We start from the raw sequence: 21,444 nt of genomic DNA, 5'->3' as shown, positions 1-21,444 counted from the left end.
GCGTTGGACTGCATTGCATTGTTCCGGTTAGACGTCGGAACTGGGCTGGCTAGCTCTTGCTTTTGTATATGTATAGCATCTGATATATTCCTCGTATAATACACTCATCTTAGCGTGTCAAAGTATAGACCCCTTGGAAAACTCTAGAACCCCCCCGCTTTTTCGCAGGGCCGCACCCAAATTTCTCTTTTTTGCTCGGACCTCCAACTAGACTGCGCTGGGAATAGTTGGGTTCGGCTTACCTCCGACTGCCGTGCAGAACGAGTCGAGTTCGGCCACAGGGATCCTTGCGTGGTGACCTTCCAAAACCTAGATCTGTCGCGAGTTGGTTAGGCGCTGAAGAGCCCCCGAAATTGACAACGATGCGAAGCCAGATCCATCCGGGAAGATAGATGGATGGAATGAATGCCCCGTACCAAGACTCCTGTGGCGCGGAGAGCCGATAAGCAGACGGGTGCTCTATTAACTCCAACATTTCCCACCTCAACTCCACTCCTCCCACCTCTGCTTACTCTTCCCCTTGTCCTTCCTTATTGACAACTTGGACTGGGGAATGGCGGGCCGGGACTATAAATGTATAGAGCCGGGGTGTGGCAAGTGCTTCCTTCGACCGGAGCATCTCTCGCGGCATCGCTTAAACCGTGAGTATGAGAACCCCCCCCCAAATCTGCATCGAAGAGGCTCAACCTTGACAGATCAGCCCAAGCGCATATACCAATGTCCCTCGTGCCCGAAGAGGTTCGTGCGAAACGATCTCCTGCGGAGGCACCAGAAACGCCATGAGCGCGGAATGTGGTATCGCAATTCGGGGGGCATCGTAGTGTCTCCCTCGGCGCAACAGGATGAAGCGCCCTCGCCATTAATACATCCTGTGTCGTATCAGGAGCCCATTGCCCACCGCAGCTGGGACATTGGGATGTCCGCGGGGCAGGAGGAAAATAAGAGCACAGCAAGGCAGCCGACGGAGCAGGATACTTCATCCATGCACACTCACGCAGTCGGCTCTCTGCACAATAATGTTGACTTCACGAACCCAGCAAATGTGACCTCCTTGTTCTGGGATCCTTCATTTCATGCACCAGATCCGTTGCTGGACGTTGACTGGCTGTTTGAACATATCCCCTCGAATTTCAACCCCATGGAGAGGGGCACCGGAGAGGAATTCTCGCCAACGCAAACTGGTTCATCTGAGGTATCCCCCCCGTCCTCCACTCAGGATGATCGGTCTGCGTTGAAAGCTGGCTCGCCATCCTCTGCACCGTGGTTCTCTGCGCAGGCGCGACTGTTCGAGGCTCTTGGCACGCTACCCAAGAGCGTGCTTAGCTCTGCATTCTTCATGCCTTCGAACCTGTCGCACTTTTTCGATCTATACTTCGAGAACTACCATCCTCATTTTCCGATTCTCCACAGGCCAACACTCAACCCCGCTACTGCTCCCGCTTTACTGATTGCGGCCATCGTTACGCTGGGCGCAACGCTTTCCAAAGATGATGATCACTTTCAAATATCAACTCAGATCCACGACTCCTTACGCTATATAATTTTCACAGTGAGTGTCCGTGTCGGACTTATTATTCCCCAACCTTCGAAAGGCGTCGAGACGTTAATTCCAGATAGGCTCCCGAGTTCGAGCCACCCGCGTCCTTATGGTGTGTACAAACGCTTCTGCTCATCCAAGCACAGGAGAAAATGTTCTCGACAAGGAAGCATCACCAACTGTCCCATATTTTTCACGGGGCAATCATCACAGTACGTCCCGCTGCTTTACTTTCGCGACCACTCCTTTTGGTAAAAACACCACTTGCGGCGGTACTAACAGGCAAACGAGCTTAGCTTATGAAGCGTGGAGTATCATATGTGTCCCCGGTAGGGAACATGAGCCACCTGGATTTCTCATGGAAACAGTGGATCGAAATCCAGTCATCCAACCGGACGGCATTCTTCGGTTTCTTGATGGACGCACAACACAGCTTCATGTTCGGCCATACTTGCGTTCTATCCGTGCAAGACGTCCGCCTCCCGCTCCCATGTCCCGAAAATGTATGGGAGTGCAACGACGCGGTCAAATGGGACCGGTTAATCCAAAAGGCCCCCGAGCCTCCCGGATTCCTCCCCGTGCTGAAAGACCTGATCGCCCAGAACCCAATTCCTCCACAGAGCACTCCATATGGCCGATTGATCCTCTTACACGGCCTGTTCAGTGTCGCGGCGCATCTGAAAGCCCGTGAATCTGCAACCCTTGGCGTCGGCGGAACCGCTCCAGATCGCTCTAGAACATCGACCATCGAAAGCTGGAAAGATACTCTGGAGAAAGCATTGGACACCTGGTCCTTCTGCCTCGTCTCGCGCAGCTCGTCTCTGGCCCTCGAGGCTTCGAAACCGCTATACCGCATGGCGTACGTGGCCATCTATACCGATGTCACAGACATGCATATCTTGGCTGGTGCGCCATCGCTCCTGGGCAATCTACCTTCCGAGCCGGACTTGGTCGGGGCGACGGCTCGGGTGGAAGCGTGGCGGGAGAAACCAGAATCGAAACGGGTGCTCTACCATTGCCTCCTATTGATCCAGGAGATCTTGTTTACCGGGAAGCAGTACTTGGCCTGTCAAGACAACATCTCTCTGCGGCCGTGGTCCCTATATCACGCCGTGCTGATCCTGTGGGCATATGGGTTCATGTCGGGGAGGAGGACCAAGACCCAGGCGCGAGCAATTCCACTCAATGCGGAGGAATATCTTGTCCGGATGCTGATGCTGATTCGCAACGAAGAGGATGTGAGTGTGGTGTCTCAGCAGACAGGAGAGCTACTGTTGGCAGTGCGAGATTGCTTTGTCGGATGTCGGTGGGAACTCCTTCAAGAGGCGTATGTCACTCTAGGGAGGTTGGTGGATATTGCAGCATGAGCCCTGGAGATCTTGCTGGTTTTCCCGCTCCATATTAGAGAACGTCATGAGTTAAGGGTGAGAATAATGTACATAATGGACGAGACTTGAGCGAGCACATGCGATATCCACCGATAGACTACATCAGGGCTATACTAGTCACATTCAAGGACGCAACGCAAAGGACCATTGGGTCACTTCTACTTTTACATTCAAGTTATGATCGCATATAGTGAACGGTAAGTGTTCATCCACAACTCGATGAACAAGTCTCAATATGCTACATGAAAATTTCAGAAGAGTTCGGACGCAAACATGTCTATATTATGCAACGAGATGGGTTCGATATGAATTCTACTATGCTACATTCCCAAAGGTCTGCCATCTTCAAAATCAAACGTGTGCAGCTCATCTTCGCTCGCGACAGAGATATCATCATTAAAATCCCCCCCGTTCATCCTGCCAGATCATGGTGTATCCGGTCCATGTCATCCAATTATACGCAGACGTACAATATTTCACAATGGGTCTCCTCCATTTAAGGAGAGCGAAAAGGCCTGCACTGAAAGCGATGCCGAGGATGAAGGGTGCAATGAACCCCCCGCGCTGGACTATATGAACGGCCGAGGTTTCAAAAAAGTAGTCCCTCGGACCATCTGCATCGCCAGACACGGGCGTCAGCACGTATCCACCATCAGCTGAGGTTTCGTTACTCATGCCTGGCGAAACGGCATCAGAAAGACGCAAGTCTGGCGACTGGGGCCGGGAATCCGGAGATCTCCCCAAAACTTGATAATCCGAGTCCAATGCTTCTACTGAAACCCAATCGGTATGACCATGGACCAGGAAAGTGGTCTCAAAGCCACTCTTGGGTACAAGGCCGATTTCTCGTCTGGTACTCGCCGAACTGTTACGAGCATAAAAGCGCCAGTATGCAATGTCTGTTGCGCCATTCCAGCTCACATGGAAGAGCGTGGATGGATCCCGGTCTTTGGTGCCGTAGAGCTCTGCAACAACCGTAGGTGGATACGAAGGACGGCCGACCCAGGGGAGCTTGTAGGTTCTATAGGAATCGAATCTGTCAGAAGCGTACGATGCTTCCATCACAATATTACCATCAGCATCGAATTCTGTCACGTATCCTCCGTAGCTCCAGCAGAGGAGTTTGTTTCCATTAGGAAGAGACTGCATGTTTCCGCGACGATCTGTGCTGCCTCCATCTGGCCGCATAAAGCGTTTCAAGAGCGTAGCCTTCATTGCCACCAAGTCGAGCTCCACAATCATTCCGGATGATGTTGGCTCATCGCCAATGGTGCCCCAAGGGCCGGTCAGAATTGCACCATTGTCGAGGAAAGATATCACCATAGAAGTTGGATTGGCCGCATCTGGGGTGATGGAAAGGAATCTTGCATCGTGTTGACCGCAGAAGGTGAAGTCAGCTTGGAAATTGCTCTTCTTTCCCCGAGTCGCCAGATGATGTGTCCATCACGACCCGAGATCAAATAGATGGCGCTCGTATGGCGCGCCGAAATTAAGAAGTCTCCGTTTTCATTCTTGTCCACGGAATTCATATGGAGGTAGTCACTCTCTATGAAGCGCTCGGGGGTCATGACGTAACTCTCGTCCAAGGTGATCTTCCCGGTGCTCATCCATCGAAAAGTTTCCTCGCCTGTGTTCAAATCCACTTCCGCAAATCCATTTGACGCAACATCGCTGGCCTCTTCCATGCCCAGCTCGCTGAGCTTGACCCGGGCTTTACTCGAAATGATCAACATCGCTTTCGGGGAATTCTTCACATAAAACTCATGGGTATCGACAGCATCAGTCGCAACAGACAGTTCACGCGTGAGGGTATATTGATTGTTGTAAACAACAGAGCGGCCAGTCGAGTCAGGCTCCCCGGGGCCGGCCATCAAGATCCAGGATAGATGAGGGACCGGCGGGAGGTCTTCTCGAGTACTGAAATCGATCACGCGAAAATCGTGGGCCTGGTGATTATTGGATTCAACCGCACCAGCCCATATAAGAACCTGATCGCAAATAGTACATTAGGAACACAACTTCCTATCAATGAATCTGTGGAGAGCACCTACCCCATCTTGATCAAAGATGTGAGGTCCGACCTGGTATGGAATAAACTGTTTAGTCTCTGAGTTTTCAGAAAGACTCCAGTATGGTGCAGTAAACCAATACCCAGGGGCAACTTGTGATTTGTCATGATAAGAGATGTTCCATTTCACCACGCGATGATTAGGTAGCTTGGATGTGTTGGTCAGTCCCAGGATTGATCGTCAGTAAGGCGCCTACGGGTAGATCTTACCGTGCGATAATGTATGAGATCGCGGTCATCGAATTGGGACCATTCCCCGGCGACAACTCCCAGAAGGAAGAATGTCAGCAGAGCAGAGAGGATCATCTCTACATCTCCAGGGCATAAATTCTGGGCCAGCCAGCCGGGAGTCTTCGATCAGGGGGCAGGAAAAGAGAGATTGTTTATCGGCGAGACAGAGTGGCAAAAAAAAGACCCACCGCCTCAGAGCGCCAAGTCCGCCTGCGTGATCAGGGCTTGGCATTTGCTCCGTATCAATACGAGCATTCGGCCTGGGCCCACAGGCACTAATTCTACCCCTGACTCCACCGACCTTGCCTCGATGTTCGAAAGACTGCGCGGGATGGTATCCGTAACGGGGGCATGTGTCCTTTTCCTCTTTCATCCATGAAGGGATGCCAGAGGACCCCTTTGGCCGTGACGTCCCGTCTTGAAATACGCATACATCGCCTGGCTGATTTACAGTATAGGCCAATCAGTATCCGCCATTGCAGCAGTCGATCTTTCCAGGATGGACGTACGGAAAATCTCGTTCTCCTTCCGGAATCAATTGCCGGATGGTGAGACGCTGCAGCCAATCAAAATCGCGTTCTTAGGTTGTCGCCATCCCCATGTTATGTATCGTTTCGCGATTCTGGAGAAGATGGGTGGGTTTGAGTTTTCTGGTTTCTACGAAGAGGATTCTGCTATTGCGGAGGGGCTTGCTGAAAGGCTTCCCCGGCTGCTTCGGTTTGATTCGCCCAAGGGTCTTCTTGATACTAACCCAGACATTGTTATGATACATGCGTTAGACCCAGATGTTCCACGCTGGGCGCGGTTCGCGATAGATCACCCAGCCGAGTTCAGAGGACTGTTTCTGGAAAAGCCGGGAGCTGCTTTGCCCAGTGATTTCTATCGGCTGGCAGAAGAGATCAAAAGGAAACGGCCGACACTCGTGGTTGAACTGGGGTACGAGCTACATTACTCCGAGCCTCTAGAGTTTGCGCGGCAAGTCATCCGCGAAGGGGCATTAGGCGATATCACCACCGCGCGTTTTCACGGAGGATGTCCCTCTGGGGCTGGGCTAGAATTATGGCAATCCATCCCTGAGGACCTCGGTGGAATTCTCCAAACCTCGGGATGTCATACCCTAGAAAACATATTGGACCTATTCGGGGCCCCCGAGCGAGTAGTGTCCTCTATTCGAAAACTACCACCAAAGCCACCTCGCCCTATTGTGGGTTGGATCCCTGATCTATTCACTGGGACGGTAGATCAGGCAAGCTTTGGTGTTGGGACACTGCTATACGAAGATGTTTGCTCCGGTATCCTAGAATATGATGATAAAACTGTCACTCTCGACATGACAGCCTGGGAACCGACCGAATGGTGCAACGAATGGGCAATTGATATATACGGAACCAATGGGTCTTTACATGTCATCCCGGACTTCCCTGTGGCTACGCTTAACCTGCGACGTGCCGCGGGAAGCTTCTCAGCGGGTGAAACAAAGTTGCAGACCGAGTATCCCCACGGGAAAACGAATATACCTCGTTGTTTCATGAAACAACTCGAGTCTCTGTTTAATCGAGTCCGGGGCATGCATGAAGGCTCTGACGAATGCTGTGGCATGGCCAAGAACATTGAGATCATGAAAGTGATCGAGGCCTTTTATAAGTCTGCCGAATCAAGACAATGGGTGACTTTATGAGACGACGGCTAGGGGAGCTTCATTGATGTTATTGACAACTCTTGAATTTTGGGAGAGGTTTATGTTCATCCCCTCCTTAGAAATGGGATGGACATTAAACTGCCCTGATGTCAATCACTATCCCGCCTCGCCTAGCAAGCGAGAATATAACGACTCGGGTATTTCTTTTTATTATTGAAGAAGAAAAAGCCCAAAGGGATCGACATGCAAGATATAGCTAAATCTGATATTTTGATTGGCTACAGAAAAGACTCGTTCACATATTCTTTTTCACCCTGGATCGATGAGCTCGAGCGGCGGGTGACCACGGGAACTGGCCCAAGGGAACTACGAAGAATCCGTTGATTTCATCAAACAGCCCAGCTAAGGCATTGTACCAGGCAGCGAATGAGGCCAGAATACCGAAGACACCACCGCATCTTTGAATTGTTACAGGAATGTCACCATTCGAGTCGCATCGTAGATGCGCAATTCCCAGAAGAAGATAGTTCATATCGAGAAAGAAGAAGAGTAGGAACATCCCAATACTTGATTTCAGTGTGCACAAAAGCATTAGGGTTGTGAAGATGAACCACGCCTATGCCGCCGGAGCAGGATTTGTTAGGATCGATCAATGAATCATAATGCAATGAACAAGAGTGGCGAGAGGTCACGCACCAAATGGAAGGCACCCATCAAGGTCTCTGGCGAACACGTATTTGACGCACCACTCGGAGTTCTTGAGGGATTTTCGGACCTGTTGACAGCGGACATGATGCCAGAGGTAATCCAATAGGCCCCGTAGGAGCAAAAGGATGTAGCCCCGAAGGTATTCCCCACTGCCATCTCCCTGATTGAATATTAGCTTCTCGTATCTCTCATCAATCAAGACCTGAAGAAATCTTCAAAAAGAAAAGAAAAGAAACAAAAAAAAAAAAAGATCTGCAGAGTACACCAGCACTTACCAGATACCAGCGAACATCTGAGCCAGCCCTCCATAAGCCAACGGCAATCCTACGTCGATGCCACCGAATGTCCTATCATGTGCGTATATATTGACGAAATTTGATACAAATGAGGTCAATGCAAACGCACAGAGACCTAAAGGCGCTGAATTCGCCATTTTTGGAATATTACTCGGTCCAACGCCCTGTTCTTGCATGTCGACCGACGGAGGCTCCCGGTCCGTGGTTGGGAGAAACGTAGACTGAGGCTCAGGTGCTGGAGTTTCGAGAGGCGAGACATGAGAACCTTCACATAAGCGACTACACACTTCGACTTTGGATCCCGACAGCTGCTGGGACGCCGGGGTACTGAGTTGATCCATTGACAGTGGAAGCCCTTGCCAAATGGGCGATGCGCAAGCAAACCTGGATTTTGAGATATGGAGATAAAAGCACCAGGAAATAGAAAGATTGCGGTACGAGCTTCGGAAAATAAGTTCGCTGGAGATTCCAGATCAAATAGATTGGGAATTCGAAGCTAAGGCCGTTCATGATGGATTTGTAGTACGTAAGAAAATAAGAAATGAAGCTTTCCGAGGGAATTGACAGAGCAGTTATTTACCAAATAGCGGAACAACTCGGCCAGACATTTCATTATCCCAAAAGGAGGCTTAGTAGAGGTCAGACCAAAGTGTCACTAGGCCATCTCAACTAGCATTGCCGAAACGCCGAAACGCCGAAGTTTCAATCTCGTGAAAAGAAGCACGCGTTATACGATAGGAATTGATGCTCCATACTCATGAGAAGATGGTTTTTGTGGTTTGTGCGTCAATTTCTGGTATGAAACATAGCTTCTAATAAGTTACAGCGTCCTACGATCAACAGGAACGACCTAGTGGTGGAGCATTGCAAAAAGATCATTCGTAAATAAAAGTCCAATGGTATAGTAACTTCATAATTACTAACGGTCCGTACATCATTCTTCTCATGTCTTTGAACGGCCCTTCTATCTTCTGGAGAGCATGGGTATGTCTCCAAGTCCCTTTTCGCCCTCCAGCAGCTAGTATGTCCTTGGTTTGAAACCTCAACTTGGAACTGCCATCACAACAGTTTGAGATTCTGCTTATTTGTTCCCTGAAGCGTGAATTGCAGTTCCAATATGCCCAATCTTTGTCACTTGGATCTCTTGGCAATGTGCAACCCAATTCGATGCATGTGAGAAGAGTAACTCAACTAGACGGAGGCCGCCGCGTCCCGGCCACGGGCCCTCTGCCATGCTTCAACGCCCATTCATCTCATGAATATGGAGAGCAGCTTCGAGGCTGCGACTCTCTTGTCTATCAATGCCCCTAGCGTAGTCTACTAGTATCCGTTAAGCCACTTATACTAGTCACCGAAGGCGATGAAAGCGGAGAAGAAACTAACCATACTCTTTAACATAGTCTATGTAGAGATCTCCACATACCATTTATACGTTGAAAACACCCCCCCCCCCCATTGCTTCGCGCATTCATGATCCGCCAACCAAGTCTCCTTTTCCTCTTGCTCTTCTCCCTGTACCAATAGCTCCGCTTTCCGTAAGCTTAAATTTGGCTCGAAGCTTCTTGCCAAACACATACATTCCCACATTTCAGAATTTGGACAACACCGAGACTTGCCAACACTGCCATCTCTCTGACTATGCCCAGATTGTTGAAGGGTCCTCGCAAAAAGCACAGCCCTGCATGCAGAGAGTTCCGCTGAGTCGGACAATCCAGCCACCATTTTCAGATGTGGGGTTGAGCCGCAACTATCGACTAGTTTCGTGTAGGTCTTGAATGAGACGGCCAGAGTTCGAGACTACATGCTTCTTGCAAAAATGCATGGCTACCTGAATCTCATGCTTGGCGGTCTTCCAGGTACAGTTCCATCTCCCGTACGCGCCAATGCAGCGAAAAGAAAGGGGGCGAAAGCCCGAGCAAAAGCAAAAAGCACGATAAGATACGGCTGGACCGCAGACAGTACGCAGAATGGACAGTTCCCCATCTTTCCGCTAGCTATATGCAAATACCTATTAGACAAATATAAGAGTAGGAAGAGAATATAAGACCATGGACCCTTCATGAGCTATTATCTCACTCTAGTTTCCACTTTCGAATTGCTTTCGTAGCACTCTGCATTATCTCGATTTCTCAGGACTAACATATGCAATTCATGAGGCAAAAGGCGTAGATGCGCTCGATAGAAATGGAAAGGAGCAACGCAAACACTGGAAATCCAGTCTCCTACTGGCTTCAAAGTGTGCTTGAAGCTCAGGAGTTCTCTTCATTTTTCAGGGCCCTGCGAGAGATCTCACTGGTATTCAATTTCTCCTAGCGCCCGATAGTTGCTGCTCTTGTCTGTCTTCTCTCTCTTGGGATGCATACATGCTGTCAATTTGCTCTGTGCAATAACTTGCTTGAGCGGCATCGCCAAGTCTTTGGACGATCGATCTTAATTTTCGCAATGCAGCCAACTTGCCGGGATCCCACATGCCATTCGGAATGATTTGGCTTCGAATAGCGATCGATCGGTGCAATGCGACCATTGCACTAATCAGGTCTCCTTGTGACTCTTGAGCCACCCCTAGTAGAGAAAAGCTCATCATACAGTTGAAATTTAGCTGATGATCTTCGGCATAGTTGAACTCATTCTCAAGACCGTGGACGCGAGCACACAACTGTTGGAGAAAGGACTCCATGTATCGAAACTCTCCATTTCGATAGAACCATTGAGCCACCATGTGCCACAAGCTGAAGGTCTCAGTGCTGCAGGGGCCCCAGTCTTCTTCGACCAATCGCAATTGAATTTCAATATCCTCTGGCTGCATGCCTTTTAAAATTTCATAGAATCCTCCCTCTTCGGCACGTGGAAAGCTGGCTTGATTGAAAGACCAGAGAGCTTTTATTCCACCATCTCCCGTGTTATGCTTCCAAATTGCCCGACAATAGGCATCGTACGCAAGGAAAAGGTGTCCAGCAGGGTCCTTCGGTAACCCCGGTAAGGATTCAAACACGGCCCGAACTGGACTATCTTGGAATAAGTACTTTCTTGCGGTAAGGTGAAGATATCTGGTCATGGACTCATGGATGGGATCCGTGTGCTTATTGCGCTGCAGCATGAGCAAAATAGCCAGGAGATCTGGCAATTGGCGATGATGAAGATTCACCACAGCTTCTTTGATCGATAAGAATGCACTTCGTATCAAGGCCCAGGCGGTGCTCATGTTCTCTGCCCGAAATTGGCCCAAGGCATCTGAGATCTTATTGTGCAGCTTGCTTAGCTGTGTGAGATCGCTTCGAAGTGCTGAAGTTCTGGCATAGAGACCCCGTCGATCAATCGTCCATATGCGCAGGTAAAATGACCTGTCAAAATGGACTCTTGTATAAAATAAAAGTTGGCGGAAGTATTTGAATATAAACGGGTCAGAAAGAGAGGTCAATGTGCAGGTTGAAGGCACTTGCACATATGCAATCTGACGCGGATGTTCATTCCGGTGAAACCGCGAGTCTTGATTCTTTTTTTGGCGATATTCTCTTACTCGATTGCCATCCAATAGGATGCCATCAGCTAGTATCAAGTAAGGCATAATCTCTGGGCTGGGGCCCAGGTGACTTTCAATGGCATCGACTTCCCTTTGGCATAGGTTTTTCCGTATTTTCAATTTCCCTAATTGGCGTTTCCATTGATCCATCCTGCGCCAAAGTTAGTACCGCTCGTATCTAGTCAAGCTCCCAAGATCGAAAATTTTCTTGATGACTCACGAGATATGGTGGTCCAACCCCATCTGTCTCAACTTGGATTCCATGCATTGCTTGACTTGTTCAGAGCTCAACTCGTCGATATGGAAAAGCCTCTCAATATCACAACGATTCTCTTGGCAGAAACTGTCCAAAAGTGAAGATATCTCGTTCTTCGGCATCTTTGGTTCCCGGATTTACGCAGGATGCTCTTGGGGGGACGGGGACGTAGTGACAGAAGTCGTCACCTGGAGTACGATGGTTTGTTTCTCTGGAACGGGATACTTTCGGAATTGAGGACACTACTAGGGCGCTTCATTGATCAAATAAGTAAGTCTCTTATCTGCCATTCTGAGTAAATTCCCTCATCAATCCTCCACGATATACGCTTGCTGTGACAGGGGTAGACGTGGCGGTCTTACCTAGCCCGGCAGAACTTTGTACCGGGGTCCACGGGTCTATCCAATCATATTAACAATCCACCCTCGATAAGAAAATGCACCCTCTTGACTTACTGACGTGGCATAGTGCGCCATGTCAGGCAATCAACTCAATCTGATGTGAATGGCCATGTAAGACCCACACATGCGCACTTTTGATCCCAAGAGCTGCAAATATATCAAGCACCAATAAGATACTTGGAAGCGAGTCAACACATGCAGGTCAAGAGCATGGAATGTGTTCTTCCCTCACAAATTCATTCCTTCACCACTAAGGATACCAGGCTGCTTTCTAGGGATGGACATAGGATGGGAGTCAGCCATTGTAGTCAATGGGAACATATAAAGAGCCAGATATCTCCCACGAAGGCCCCGTGGAAATGTGAATGTCTGGCTTGAGAAGCAGGACTTGATAACCCCTCCTCTTCAATCTTTGAATTCCCGTGTGCATCATTGGTATACTCCATTTGAGCGCCGCAGTTCACCATGACGAATGGATGGGATATTTTCTCCGACATCCTTTCTAATAAACTGACCGATAAAGCACTAAAGTTCTTAAAAAAACAGTAGGTTGGCAAGCAATCCATCATGGTATTTGGCTGCAGACTGACAATATACCTCAGTGTTGGATCGGATCTTTTCATTGTTTGCGGTGACGGCGGGGTTGGAAAGTCGTCATTTATCAAATCGATTACTGGCGAGGATGTCTACATTGGATCCACATTAGAGTCTGGTAGGATCTCAATCAGGTCTAACACTGTTAATTTATATGGAGCTGACTAGCAGCAGGTACGAGGGTGACAGCCCTTGTTCCAGCTGTCATCAATGATAAGCGTTGCCTTTTCCTTGATATGCCTGGATTTAATACCGTTGACTTTGACAACTGGGATGTCTTCTTTCGCTTAATGGCGGCTATGTCAGTTGTTCAGAGCTACGTCGAATTCCGCGGTGTGCTGTTCGTCGATTCGTTTTCGAGACCAAGGGTCAGTCCCTCCGCCAAAATTCTTCTGACCTGGTTATCTCTATTCTGTGGTCTTGAATACATGCCTAACGTGGCAATTGTCACCACAAGATGGGACGGCCTAGACGCAGATGGAGTCGCAGAAAAGTTGAAGAATGTTGAGGACTGGAAAAAATCGTGGCTTGCAGAAATGACCTCCAAAGGGGCAGCCATCTATCATCATGGACTCATTGATAAGGAACCTGGCTACCAAACACTCCATATCAACAGAGATGCCTCCGAAAGGCAAACTCGGGCACGCAGATTTATCGGAACCCATTATCGCGGGTCCACGGATTTGAAGCTCCAGATCTACATTGAGATCGCGAACGGAGCCACACTTGAGACGACACGGGCAGGGAGATGGCTGAAATACGGAAACACATCTAGCGGTACAGCCGATGCTCAAGAAGAGAGATCATCGAATAGTTCTGGTACGGGACAAGGTAACTTCTGGGATAACGTCAAATGGGAAGACATGCAACGCTGGGCTAGACTCCTCTATCAGGCAGGCAGGTTTTTCATGTCCGCGAATGCCCGTCGCTCCCCATCATTTGGCGAATTTGATGAAGAATTCGATTATCAGCCTTTCTATGAGGCGGGGTTCTCCTTCAATGATTCTTGGGATGATATTTTCAATGAAAGTCCAGTCCCCGAGTCTCCCCCTTCCTCCTCCACGTGCTCTATTCTATGAAGGAGCTTGATTTCTCTTGACCCATCATGGTATGCCGATTTGCTATCTTTCGTTACATACTGTATTGATGCCTCTTTTCTTCTTCTTCTTTTTTATGGTTCCAACGACCAGAGTGACAGATGAACAGGAGATATACTAGAATATGTTTACTTCTTTTCAATTTCAGGTCTCCAGGTCTCCATCATTCCTGTGTAGCAAATTACATTGCAGTCATGCCTTTCACTAGCTTTTCCTTATTGGTATCCATCAAAACATGATGAGCGTCATCGGGTTCTCCGCGAGCTTTATTCAGGCCAAGGGTAATGCTCTTTCCTACAAATTGGACATATAGAAGGCTAGAAGAGAGAACATAAGACCATAGGCGCTTTGGTAGGGGTCATTCCATCTTATTCCCTTTTTGTCCCCATGTCCCGGTGATCGCCAAGGTTTCTAAGGGCTAATTCTAAGATCTGATAGCCGAATTGAAGATGCCGATCAGCGAGCTGCATTATTTTTAAAACGATACTGGGGAAGCAAGAACAACGCGAGCAATGAAAATGACTTCCACCCGACGACGGCCCGATTGTTCGTATTTCGGGTTCTCCTGAAGACTGAAGATTACGCTATCGATCTGTTGAAGGGCGAAAATAACTGCAGCGGCTCCTGCTTCTGCCCGAAACGAAGCTGGGCGGAATTATGATTCAGGGCATCCCTGCCTCTTACCGCATGGCAGACGGCACGCTAATCCTGGCAGGCTTAGCGTACCAACCGCTGCCAGAACTCGTCATAAAAATAGCCAGCACGTTGTAAGGAGGTGGCATCTTGAACGAAAATTCAGGTAGCATCACTCATCGGTGATCGAATCGACTTTCCCCGACTAACCAAGCGGGATCCTTCCCAGCCGACACGCTTTAGTACATCGATTTTCAGTCCTGCGATAGTAGCGTTCTCTCCCAGTGCTGAACGCTGTTGAGAAAACGGGGTGGGTTGTAATCGCATTTCTTATGTATTCTATCAACCATGAATGCCTCACTTAACATTCATTCCGTGAGAAGTAATAGTACACAGGGTATTTCCTTTCAGGTAAGGTAGCCAGAGCGGACTTTTGGGGCCCGCGCGCCGTTGTCTTCCTTTGCGAGGCCTGCATGGCTGCCACAGCGTGGATCGGCGCAGAAGGTTCGAAGGAAGACTCCTGGCTCCACCAAGCAACCTTTGGGGCCCCTTCCACTGCTCGCCGTCAGCGAACAAAATTTCTGGCGTCAATCATCAAGATCCCTTACGACAGGTAGTGATAGAGGCATCCCAGCCAGGGTCAAGCAGCCCAAAATTACTTTCCCGAGACATCACGGTAGTTGGAGCACAGTACTATTTCCCTGGAATTAGGGTGTCTAAGCAGACTCAAATTTAGGACTCTAAAGCGTTCTATTTCCAGTCAATCCTTCTTGTCGACACCTTCACATCAATCGTTAAGCTGGTGGCCCATCGCTCCTAGTATACTCCTGAGAAGACCCAGGATCCACGGGGATCGAGAAAGGGACCTCCAACCTTTGAACTATCGTTTCAAGATAGCTCCACTAGTGGCGCAACTCTTCAAGGGGCGATGTCGAAGGATTGAGGATGAAATCAGTATGGCCTTCACCTGTGGCGTAATCTCACTGTGCGTGATTTTGATGCCACCCCCACACTCCATCACGAACGCAGATCTTCGTACGAAGTATATACGACATGGCGCACCGAAGCTGCCCTCATACGAATAAGGGCCAAAATTAGAGAGGGTTTTGGGGTGGCATCCCGCTAATGGGTGGGGTCGACTGTCGGGCGGGGCCATTTCGCTGGGGCCAGTTTCGAACCTGCGCTCCTCGAGGATCTTGACCAACTTGGACGATCGCAGCATCCAACCCAATGACAACTCCAGTCACTGAAGATCCCCCACGCCGAATCAAGCTTAGGACCATGCATCGACAGGGTGTTGGCTTACTGAGCTAGCCAAAGGTAGGCTCTCCAGCCCCAGCTTGATACTATTTTGATCGGTCTTGGCAGGGACCTCGTGGCCATTGCAGGGTCTCAGGGTCCAGAGCCAGAGAGTTGATCAGTATAGTACTAACTGAATGATTTCGAGGTTATATAAAGAAGGCGTAGCTCTCATCGAAGTTTATTCTCCATCAACCAGATCAAAACAGTCAAGTACTTCACTTCCAATACACATTATCTCCTCTTCTTTCAATCTTCAAACACTTTCGAGCCTCACCAACCGCCAAAATGCAGTTCAAGCTTCCCATCGTCGCCGCTCTCTTCGCTACCACTGCCATTGCTGCTCCTGTCCCCGCTGACAGCGAGCCCAGCTGTGTTCAGACCGCTGTCTCTGCTATCAACTCCGTCGCCAACGAGTTCAGCGATCTCAACGCCTCTCTGTCCAAGCAGACCAACCTTGCCGATCTCGTCTCGGTATGTTCTAAACAAGATCTTCTCCACACATGTATAGCGCTGCTTGCTAATCATCTCTAGGCTATCGTTAACGGTGTCAAGGACAACCTGACTGGTCTTGCTAAGGGCACCAACCTTCCTTGCTCCGGCACTGTCTCCCAGCAGGACCAAAAGGACCTGTGCGCCGCCGCCAACACCCTCATCAAGAATGAGGATACCCTGGTCAACACTCTGACGACCAAGAGCTCTCTCCTGAAGAACTACGACCTGAGCGGAGTCGCCGATGTCGCCAAGCTCCTTGAGTCTGACACCGAGGTAAATCAAGCCCAAGCCCTCATGTACATCTGCAATAGGACCCACGTCTGACTTTGATCCAGAAATACCTCCAGCCCATCATCAGCGAGTCCCCTGTCTGCGGTGGTGAGATTGAGGACTCCGTCAAGGCTCTTGAGTCCGACATCAACGCGCTCATCGCTGCTCTGTAAAGAGTTTATAATTTATGGTATAGTATGGACCAGCCCACTTGAGGTCACCAGGTGAGGCTCCTCTAGAGCCTTTCTTTTAACGACATCTGTCAGCACTTCGTTCTTCTGTTTGGTTCTATCGACTTTTTTGATTTTACTTGTCTTCTTGCTCTTTTCAATCTTAGGGGGCCCAGCTGGTCTCGATTCCCTAATAGATACACGAATAGACAATACTTCTTCTGATGAGTACATATATCCCTAACACCATGCTGAGAATTTGAAAGTTCAGACCCCATATTTTAATCCAAGGTCCAGAGCTACTCTCCAGTATTTACGTAGTTATTAGTATGATTCAAATGATCGAATGAACACAAGGGAACCGTATGAGCCCTCACAAGTTGGCACGCTTTCGCGTTCACCTCCGGAGCTTACTAGAATTCAATGGTTTCGTGAGTGCCCCAGCCTCATAGTACCTCATAGTAAAGAGCTCCAGCAAGGTAATAGCAAAACCAAGATCGCATACCAAGCAGGAACCGGCCCCCAAATCGGTTCCTGGCTATGTACAAGAGCGGCATGTCGGTGTTTATCCGCCCCGCGCCAATTTTAGTGACGTGTGGCTGTAGGGCCCCGTCAGGGTCTATAAAAAGGAAAGCTTTGTTGGGTCTGCAAGGCCCTGGGCTCCGTATAACGTATTCGTATGGACTTTCCGCCCTTCGTAGGGGGCGTGCGAACGATGCTACTGGATCAGATAATTGGGGGCAGGGCTGTACTGGAAAGACACCTTCTATTCTGGTTATCGTGAGGAGGGATATCATGTCATGTATTAATCACGCAAACAGAAGGCTCCAAAACATCAACAGTAGGAAATCCGGAACTCCTATTACAAGATAATCATATGTCCGCGCCTTTGGCTTCAACCGGTATAGTTACAAAATCAATACAAACGTAGGAACCACTCATGCAGAGGGCTCGGTGCTGGGAGTGGGAGCTCGGCGACCCCAGCCACTGAAGAAGCCCCCACCCCCAGTATGGGAAGCAGCAGGTGTCTTCAAGGGCTCGGTCGGGGCTTTTGAGATGCTCGCTCTTGAGTGTGAGTGCCCAAGGAATGAAGATCGGTTTTCGGCCTTGGAGGCAGGCTGAGCTGTAGCTGCACTGAACATTTTCCGCAGTGAATCCAACTTGGCCTTGACCTCCTCGAGTTCTTGTTTTGCTACGGCTTCGGCGGTCTTCGCCCCCACCAGCTCCAGCAGCAAAGCTTCGTCGGGCGCTGGCTTATTGTTTTCTGTAGAAAGGACACTCTGAAGGCCGAGGCTGCTGGTGCGTTTGCTGTATGCCGGTGTTTTTTGTGAATTGGTGCGGACGAGCTTCAATTCACGGAGTCCTTGAGGGGAAGGTTCTCGGAGGAGATGCGGTATCAGAATCTGCAGAGTTGATCTCGGAGGGTGTCTTTGGTCCCGGAGGGATTTTGATCGAACGCAGTTCCGTGTTCAATCGCTCCAGGCGTTGTTTATCCCGGTATCCCTCTTGAATCCGACCACGGGCCTCGCGCAACTCTTCCTTCAGCGACGTGTTCTCTTTCTCGAATTCGTCCATGCGCCGGGACAGATTAGTACATCTGCCGGCTTCAAGCTCGTACATTTCCTTCCACCGAATCATATCATCGTGTAACTGGTGCTTGGTCTGGGGAATCGCGGCCTCCTTATGTTCATTGGAAGCAAATCGGTCTTGCGCTTTCGAAATGAGTTCTGTCGGCTGGGACTCTTCAGGTTGCTCTTGAATATGGCTAAGCATTTCTTTAGCGAGAGAATGGTCTTCCTCACGTTCCTCCCGCTCCTGCTGTAATTCCAAAGAGAGATCTGAGTTCTGCCGCTGGAGGTCGGTCAGAGCCATGAGAAGATCTTCGATCTGAGTGTAAAGATCTCTGTCTTTTTGGTAGGCAGACATGTTGGATTTAACCCTTGACTTGCCATCCACAGTAGCCGTACTGGACAGTTCGGTGGGCGCAGTGCTTGCATCCGAGGAGCTTTCGATCGAGTTGAGTGTTGATGTCATGCTTTGTTTTGAAGTGGAGCGGCGGATGGTGCTGTTAGGACGAGAAGGACTGTTATTGGGATTGAGTGATTTGACTGAGTTATGAGAGTTGGAACCAGCCCACAGGCGTCCAAGAAACCGAGATGCAGCAGCTTGCATCTGTGGAAAGGAAATACCGGTCGGGACACCCTGAGAGTGATTGTAATTGGCCTCAAGGGCTTGAAGGCTCTCTTTGGTGACAAGAGATGTCAACGAAACGAAGTCATTGACTAGGTCATCCGCGTTGAAGGCGTATCTACGTCAACAATCGTCAGTGTCTTTGTTTTCACGAGCAAATCTCAGCGCGTCACGCCATAAGAGGGAAAAGCATACGTATCCCACAAGCTTCTTGAGAGCAGAAGCTGCATCACATCCTCGAATTCGGTGCAGGCCAAAATCCTCTTCTCATTCCGCTGCATCAGGGAGAGCGCGACCCGCATCAAGGTCTCGCAGGCCCCCTCCAGGAAAATCACGTCATAAATTCGGAGAAGCATTGGCAGCGGGCAGGTCACTGCAAAGAATGACAGAAACCACTGCGAAACATAGACTGGTTCCACATTGAGTGACTCTAAATGGTCGAACAGGGCTGGGCGATGTCGGGCAAGAAGATTTTGAAACTGGTAGACGTGTAAGTGAAGGCCAGACAGATCCGGCAGATAACAGGTCCGCAAGTTATAATGGTCCATCAGTCGAACAAGCACACAGAAAGCTTCTGCATCTGACATGTGCATTAGCAAAGGCCCGACCACGAAGCCTAAGCCTTGACAATATCCGATCTTTGCATCGTACAGACTGAAGCATCTTAACACCCGGGCTAGCATCTGTTGACCTTCGCCGTTGGGGTCACGAAACATTTCCACATTAGGAAAGCTGCGACCGATGTCCTTGCCAATTAATCCGTCATATGGGCTGCTTTCCCCGGAGAGCCTTTGGAACTCATCGACCAATGTGGGATCACGCGCGCCCGCTAAACTCGGCCAGACCACGCCACGCAATGGCGGCGGCACACCTCCCTGGATCTTATTCGAGGTCAAAGTCGGTAGGCGCTGTGCTGTCTGGGGGTAGTCTGCCACGAGCGCAGCCCAGAATTCCAACTCGGTCATTGGCGGTGGCTGCAGTTGCGAGTAACGCAGCTCATGCCGAGTCGGTTCCTTGATCAGCCGTTTAATTTGATGTAACGACTGCGACCTTGATTGTCGCTGGTGCAACTGGATTCGAGCCTGAGGACTACTGATCCCCGCCTTCGGATCTGTGGCTAGGGCATTGTTCTCTTGCTCGAGCCGAGCTAATAGAAGGGCGGTTGACTAGAGAGTTCCACCCGAGGTTAGTCAAGAGTTCCATTCCACAAGGGCAAGAATGTTCGCGAAGCCAACTCACATCATCTGAACCCTCGCCACGTGGCTCCTGCTCCTCTGTCTTATCTAGATGCTCCCAGTCGACATCTTTTTCGGGCTCTTCCTCCTCCACAATACTCTGGTTCGTTATCGTTGGGGTCGGAGGGCCATCGGTAGGGACAAATGTGGTCTTTGCGGCATCCTGAAGTGGCATAGGACCGAGAGACTCGACCCGATTTTGTTTGGCGTCCGATACATATTCCGGAGTGGATTCTACCGGGGTGGAAGGTATATCGAGGGATTGCCAGTCCGGCTGGGTATGCTCCGAGTTGGATTGGATGTCGGATAGCGACACGGTCACCATTGAGTCGTGGTTAGGCGCAGGTTGCACAGGCGACGTGGGCGTGGATTCGGACATGGTGGCTTGGGCGAAATTGAAGCTTTTGCAAATAAGTGTGAATCAGAGGAAGAATGGTAATGCGCTTGCCGATATGCTTCATGTCTAACCAACCCTAATTAGCATTCGCACGTCCCAGGCAGTTCAGGGGGAATAGCTACCTCGGGGTGAGCCAGCACCGTAGAAGACAACTCCAGGCGAAAATAGATCCTGGTAATGAATGATGTTCGCGAAGAAAAATGAGAGGCAGGAGTTTAGGGGGTTAAAAGTGGCACTACGACTATTCGCTAGCGCCCCTTTTTTAGTGTCTGGTTGGCGTCGTTCCCATCCCCCCACCCCGCTCTCGACCTCGTCGATCAGCCCTCACACACCGGACTGTCTGACACTTGTTGCATCTGTACCCCTAGAAGAGGAGCACATGCACTGACTCTCCATATCCAACTGGTTTTACCGGTTCTGATAGAGCGTTCTACGACGTCTTCCCCTGAACTACGATGCGGGACTTTGGCGTCCCTGGTCGCGTTCCCCCGATCGCAGTTCCATGGATTCTTCTCCCCGCCATCACCTTATCGCCTCCAATCATAACGCGATTGGACGCGTAGATAGCAATCTGCCACCTCATTATGCCCGCCATCCTTGCTGATTGCCCTAGGGCCCGGGCCTGCAGATGGTTGGTTCCTGCAGCGCTGCAAGCCTTCTCAAATCACCAGAGCGCTACCCTCGTGAGCTGTCATACAAATACAGGGGGGGTTCCGCTCCTGTAACTTTAAATTAATCCTATTGGCGGCTGATAAGTCCTGGTCCGTTTAATTGGTTCTTAATACAGTACCCATCCCTAGCAGTTACATGGCCGTTTCATCTTAACAATATTCCTGTTTCCTTACAAATACAGTGCTGGGGATTTAGATCCTGCAGAAATGATCCTAATGATGCAGATGAACGGAGGGGCTGGAGGGTAAAACTTGGAGGTTGAACACCCGCCATTTCCCCGCCGCTCCCCCTTTTCCAGGGATCTACTGTACAACCGACGATATTTTTTTATCCCACCGGGCCGCAATG

General features: G+C 49.8%; 8 protein-coding genes across 8 annotated transcripts; 3 read left to right on the top strand and 5 right to left on the bottom strand.

The window, feature by feature from the left end:
- Positions 1-790: 790 nt before the first annotated feature.
- N7468_009708 (Krueppel c2h2-type zinc finger protein) lies at positions 791-2,904 on the top strand (the record flags this gene model as incomplete). The annotated part of the gene is made up of 2 exons (XM_058479004.1): positions 791-1,549; positions 1,834-2,904. 2 exons carry the CDS (start codon positions 791-793, stop codon positions 2,902-2,904), a joined length of 1,830 nt encoding a protein of 609 aa, XP_058327334.1.
- A 417-nt stretch (positions 2,905-3,321) lies between these two features.
- Positions 3,322-5,299, bottom strand: N7468_009707 (uncharacterized protein; the record flags this gene model as incomplete). Its single annotated transcript, XM_058479003.1, has 4 exons — positions 3,322-4,322; positions 4,373-4,913; positions 4,977-5,141; positions 5,204-5,299. 4 exons carry the CDS (start codon positions 5,297-5,299, stop codon positions 3,322-3,324), a joined length of 1,803 nt encoding a protein of 600 aa, XP_058327333.1.
- Positions 5,300-5,723: 424 nt separating this feature from the next.
- On the top strand, positions 5,724-6,902 carry N7468_009706 (Gfo/Idh/MocA family protein; the record flags this gene model as incomplete). The annotated part of the gene is made up of 1 exon (XM_058479002.1): positions 5,724-6,902. The coding sequence occupies one exon, from the start codon at positions 5,724-5,726 to the stop codon at positions 6,900-6,902; it is 1,179 nt and encodes a 392-aa protein (XP_058327332.1).
- Positions 6,903-7,158: 256 nt separating this feature from the next.
- N7468_009705 (acetate uptake transporter family protein) lies at positions 7,159-8,325 on the bottom strand (the record flags this gene model as incomplete). The annotated part of the gene is made up of 3 exons (XM_058479001.1): positions 7,159-7,479; positions 7,560-7,731; positions 7,847-8,325. Coding segments are annotated over 3 exons (972 nt in total), but the record flags the coding sequence as incomplete, so codon positions are not given.
- A 1,841-nt stretch (positions 8,326-10,166) lies between these two features.
- Positions 10,167-11,069, bottom strand: N7468_009704 (uncharacterized protein; the record flags this gene model as incomplete). The annotated part of the gene is made up of 1 exon (XM_058479000.1): positions 10,167-11,069. One exon carries the CDS (start codon positions 11,067-11,069, stop codon positions 10,167-10,169), a length of 903 nt encoding a protein of 300 aa, XP_058327330.1.
- A 1,440-nt stretch (positions 11,070-12,509) lies between these two features.
- Positions 12,510-13,717, top strand: N7468_009703 (GTPase domain-containing protein; the record flags this gene model as incomplete). The annotated part of the gene is made up of 3 exons (XM_058478999.1): positions 12,510-12,589; positions 12,647-12,756; positions 12,813-13,717. The coding sequence occupies 3 exons, from the start codon at positions 12,510-12,512 to the stop codon at positions 13,715-13,717; spliced, it is 1,095 nt and encodes a 364-aa protein (XP_058327329.1).
- A 2,223-nt stretch (positions 13,718-15,940) lies between these two features.
- On the bottom strand, positions 15,941-16,852 carry N7468_009702 (uncharacterized protein; the record flags this gene model as incomplete). Its single annotated transcript, XM_058478998.1, has 4 exons — positions 15,941-16,424; positions 16,481-16,599; positions 16,654-16,792; positions 16,848-16,852. The coding sequence occupies 4 exons, from the start codon at positions 16,850-16,852 to the stop codon at positions 15,941-15,943; spliced, it is 747 nt and encodes a 248-aa protein (XP_058327328.1).
- A 688-nt stretch (positions 16,853-17,540) lies between these two features.
- On the bottom strand, positions 17,541-20,406 carry N7468_009701 (putative GTPase activating protein (Evi5); the record flags this gene model as incomplete). The annotated part of the gene is made up of 4 exons (XM_058478997.1): positions 17,541-17,910; positions 17,960-18,910; positions 18,988-19,958; positions 20,032-20,406. The coding sequence occupies 4 exons, from the start codon at positions 20,404-20,406 to the stop codon at positions 17,541-17,543; spliced, it is 2,667 nt and encodes an 888-aa protein (XP_058327327.1).
- Positions 20,407-21,444: the final 1,038 nt, after the last annotated feature.

This window comes from Penicillium chermesinum (assembly GCF_028974085.1).
Source record: "Penicillium chermesinum strain IBT 19713 chromosome Unknown utg000007l:1.0-2695246.0:1.0-2697696.0, whole genome shotgun sequence".
Classification (NCBI taxonomy): Eukaryota; Fungi; Ascomycota; class Eurotiomycetes; order Eurotiales; family Aspergillaceae; genus Penicillium; species Penicillium chermesinum.
This window is presented reverse-complemented; position numbering and strand designations above follow the sequence as displayed.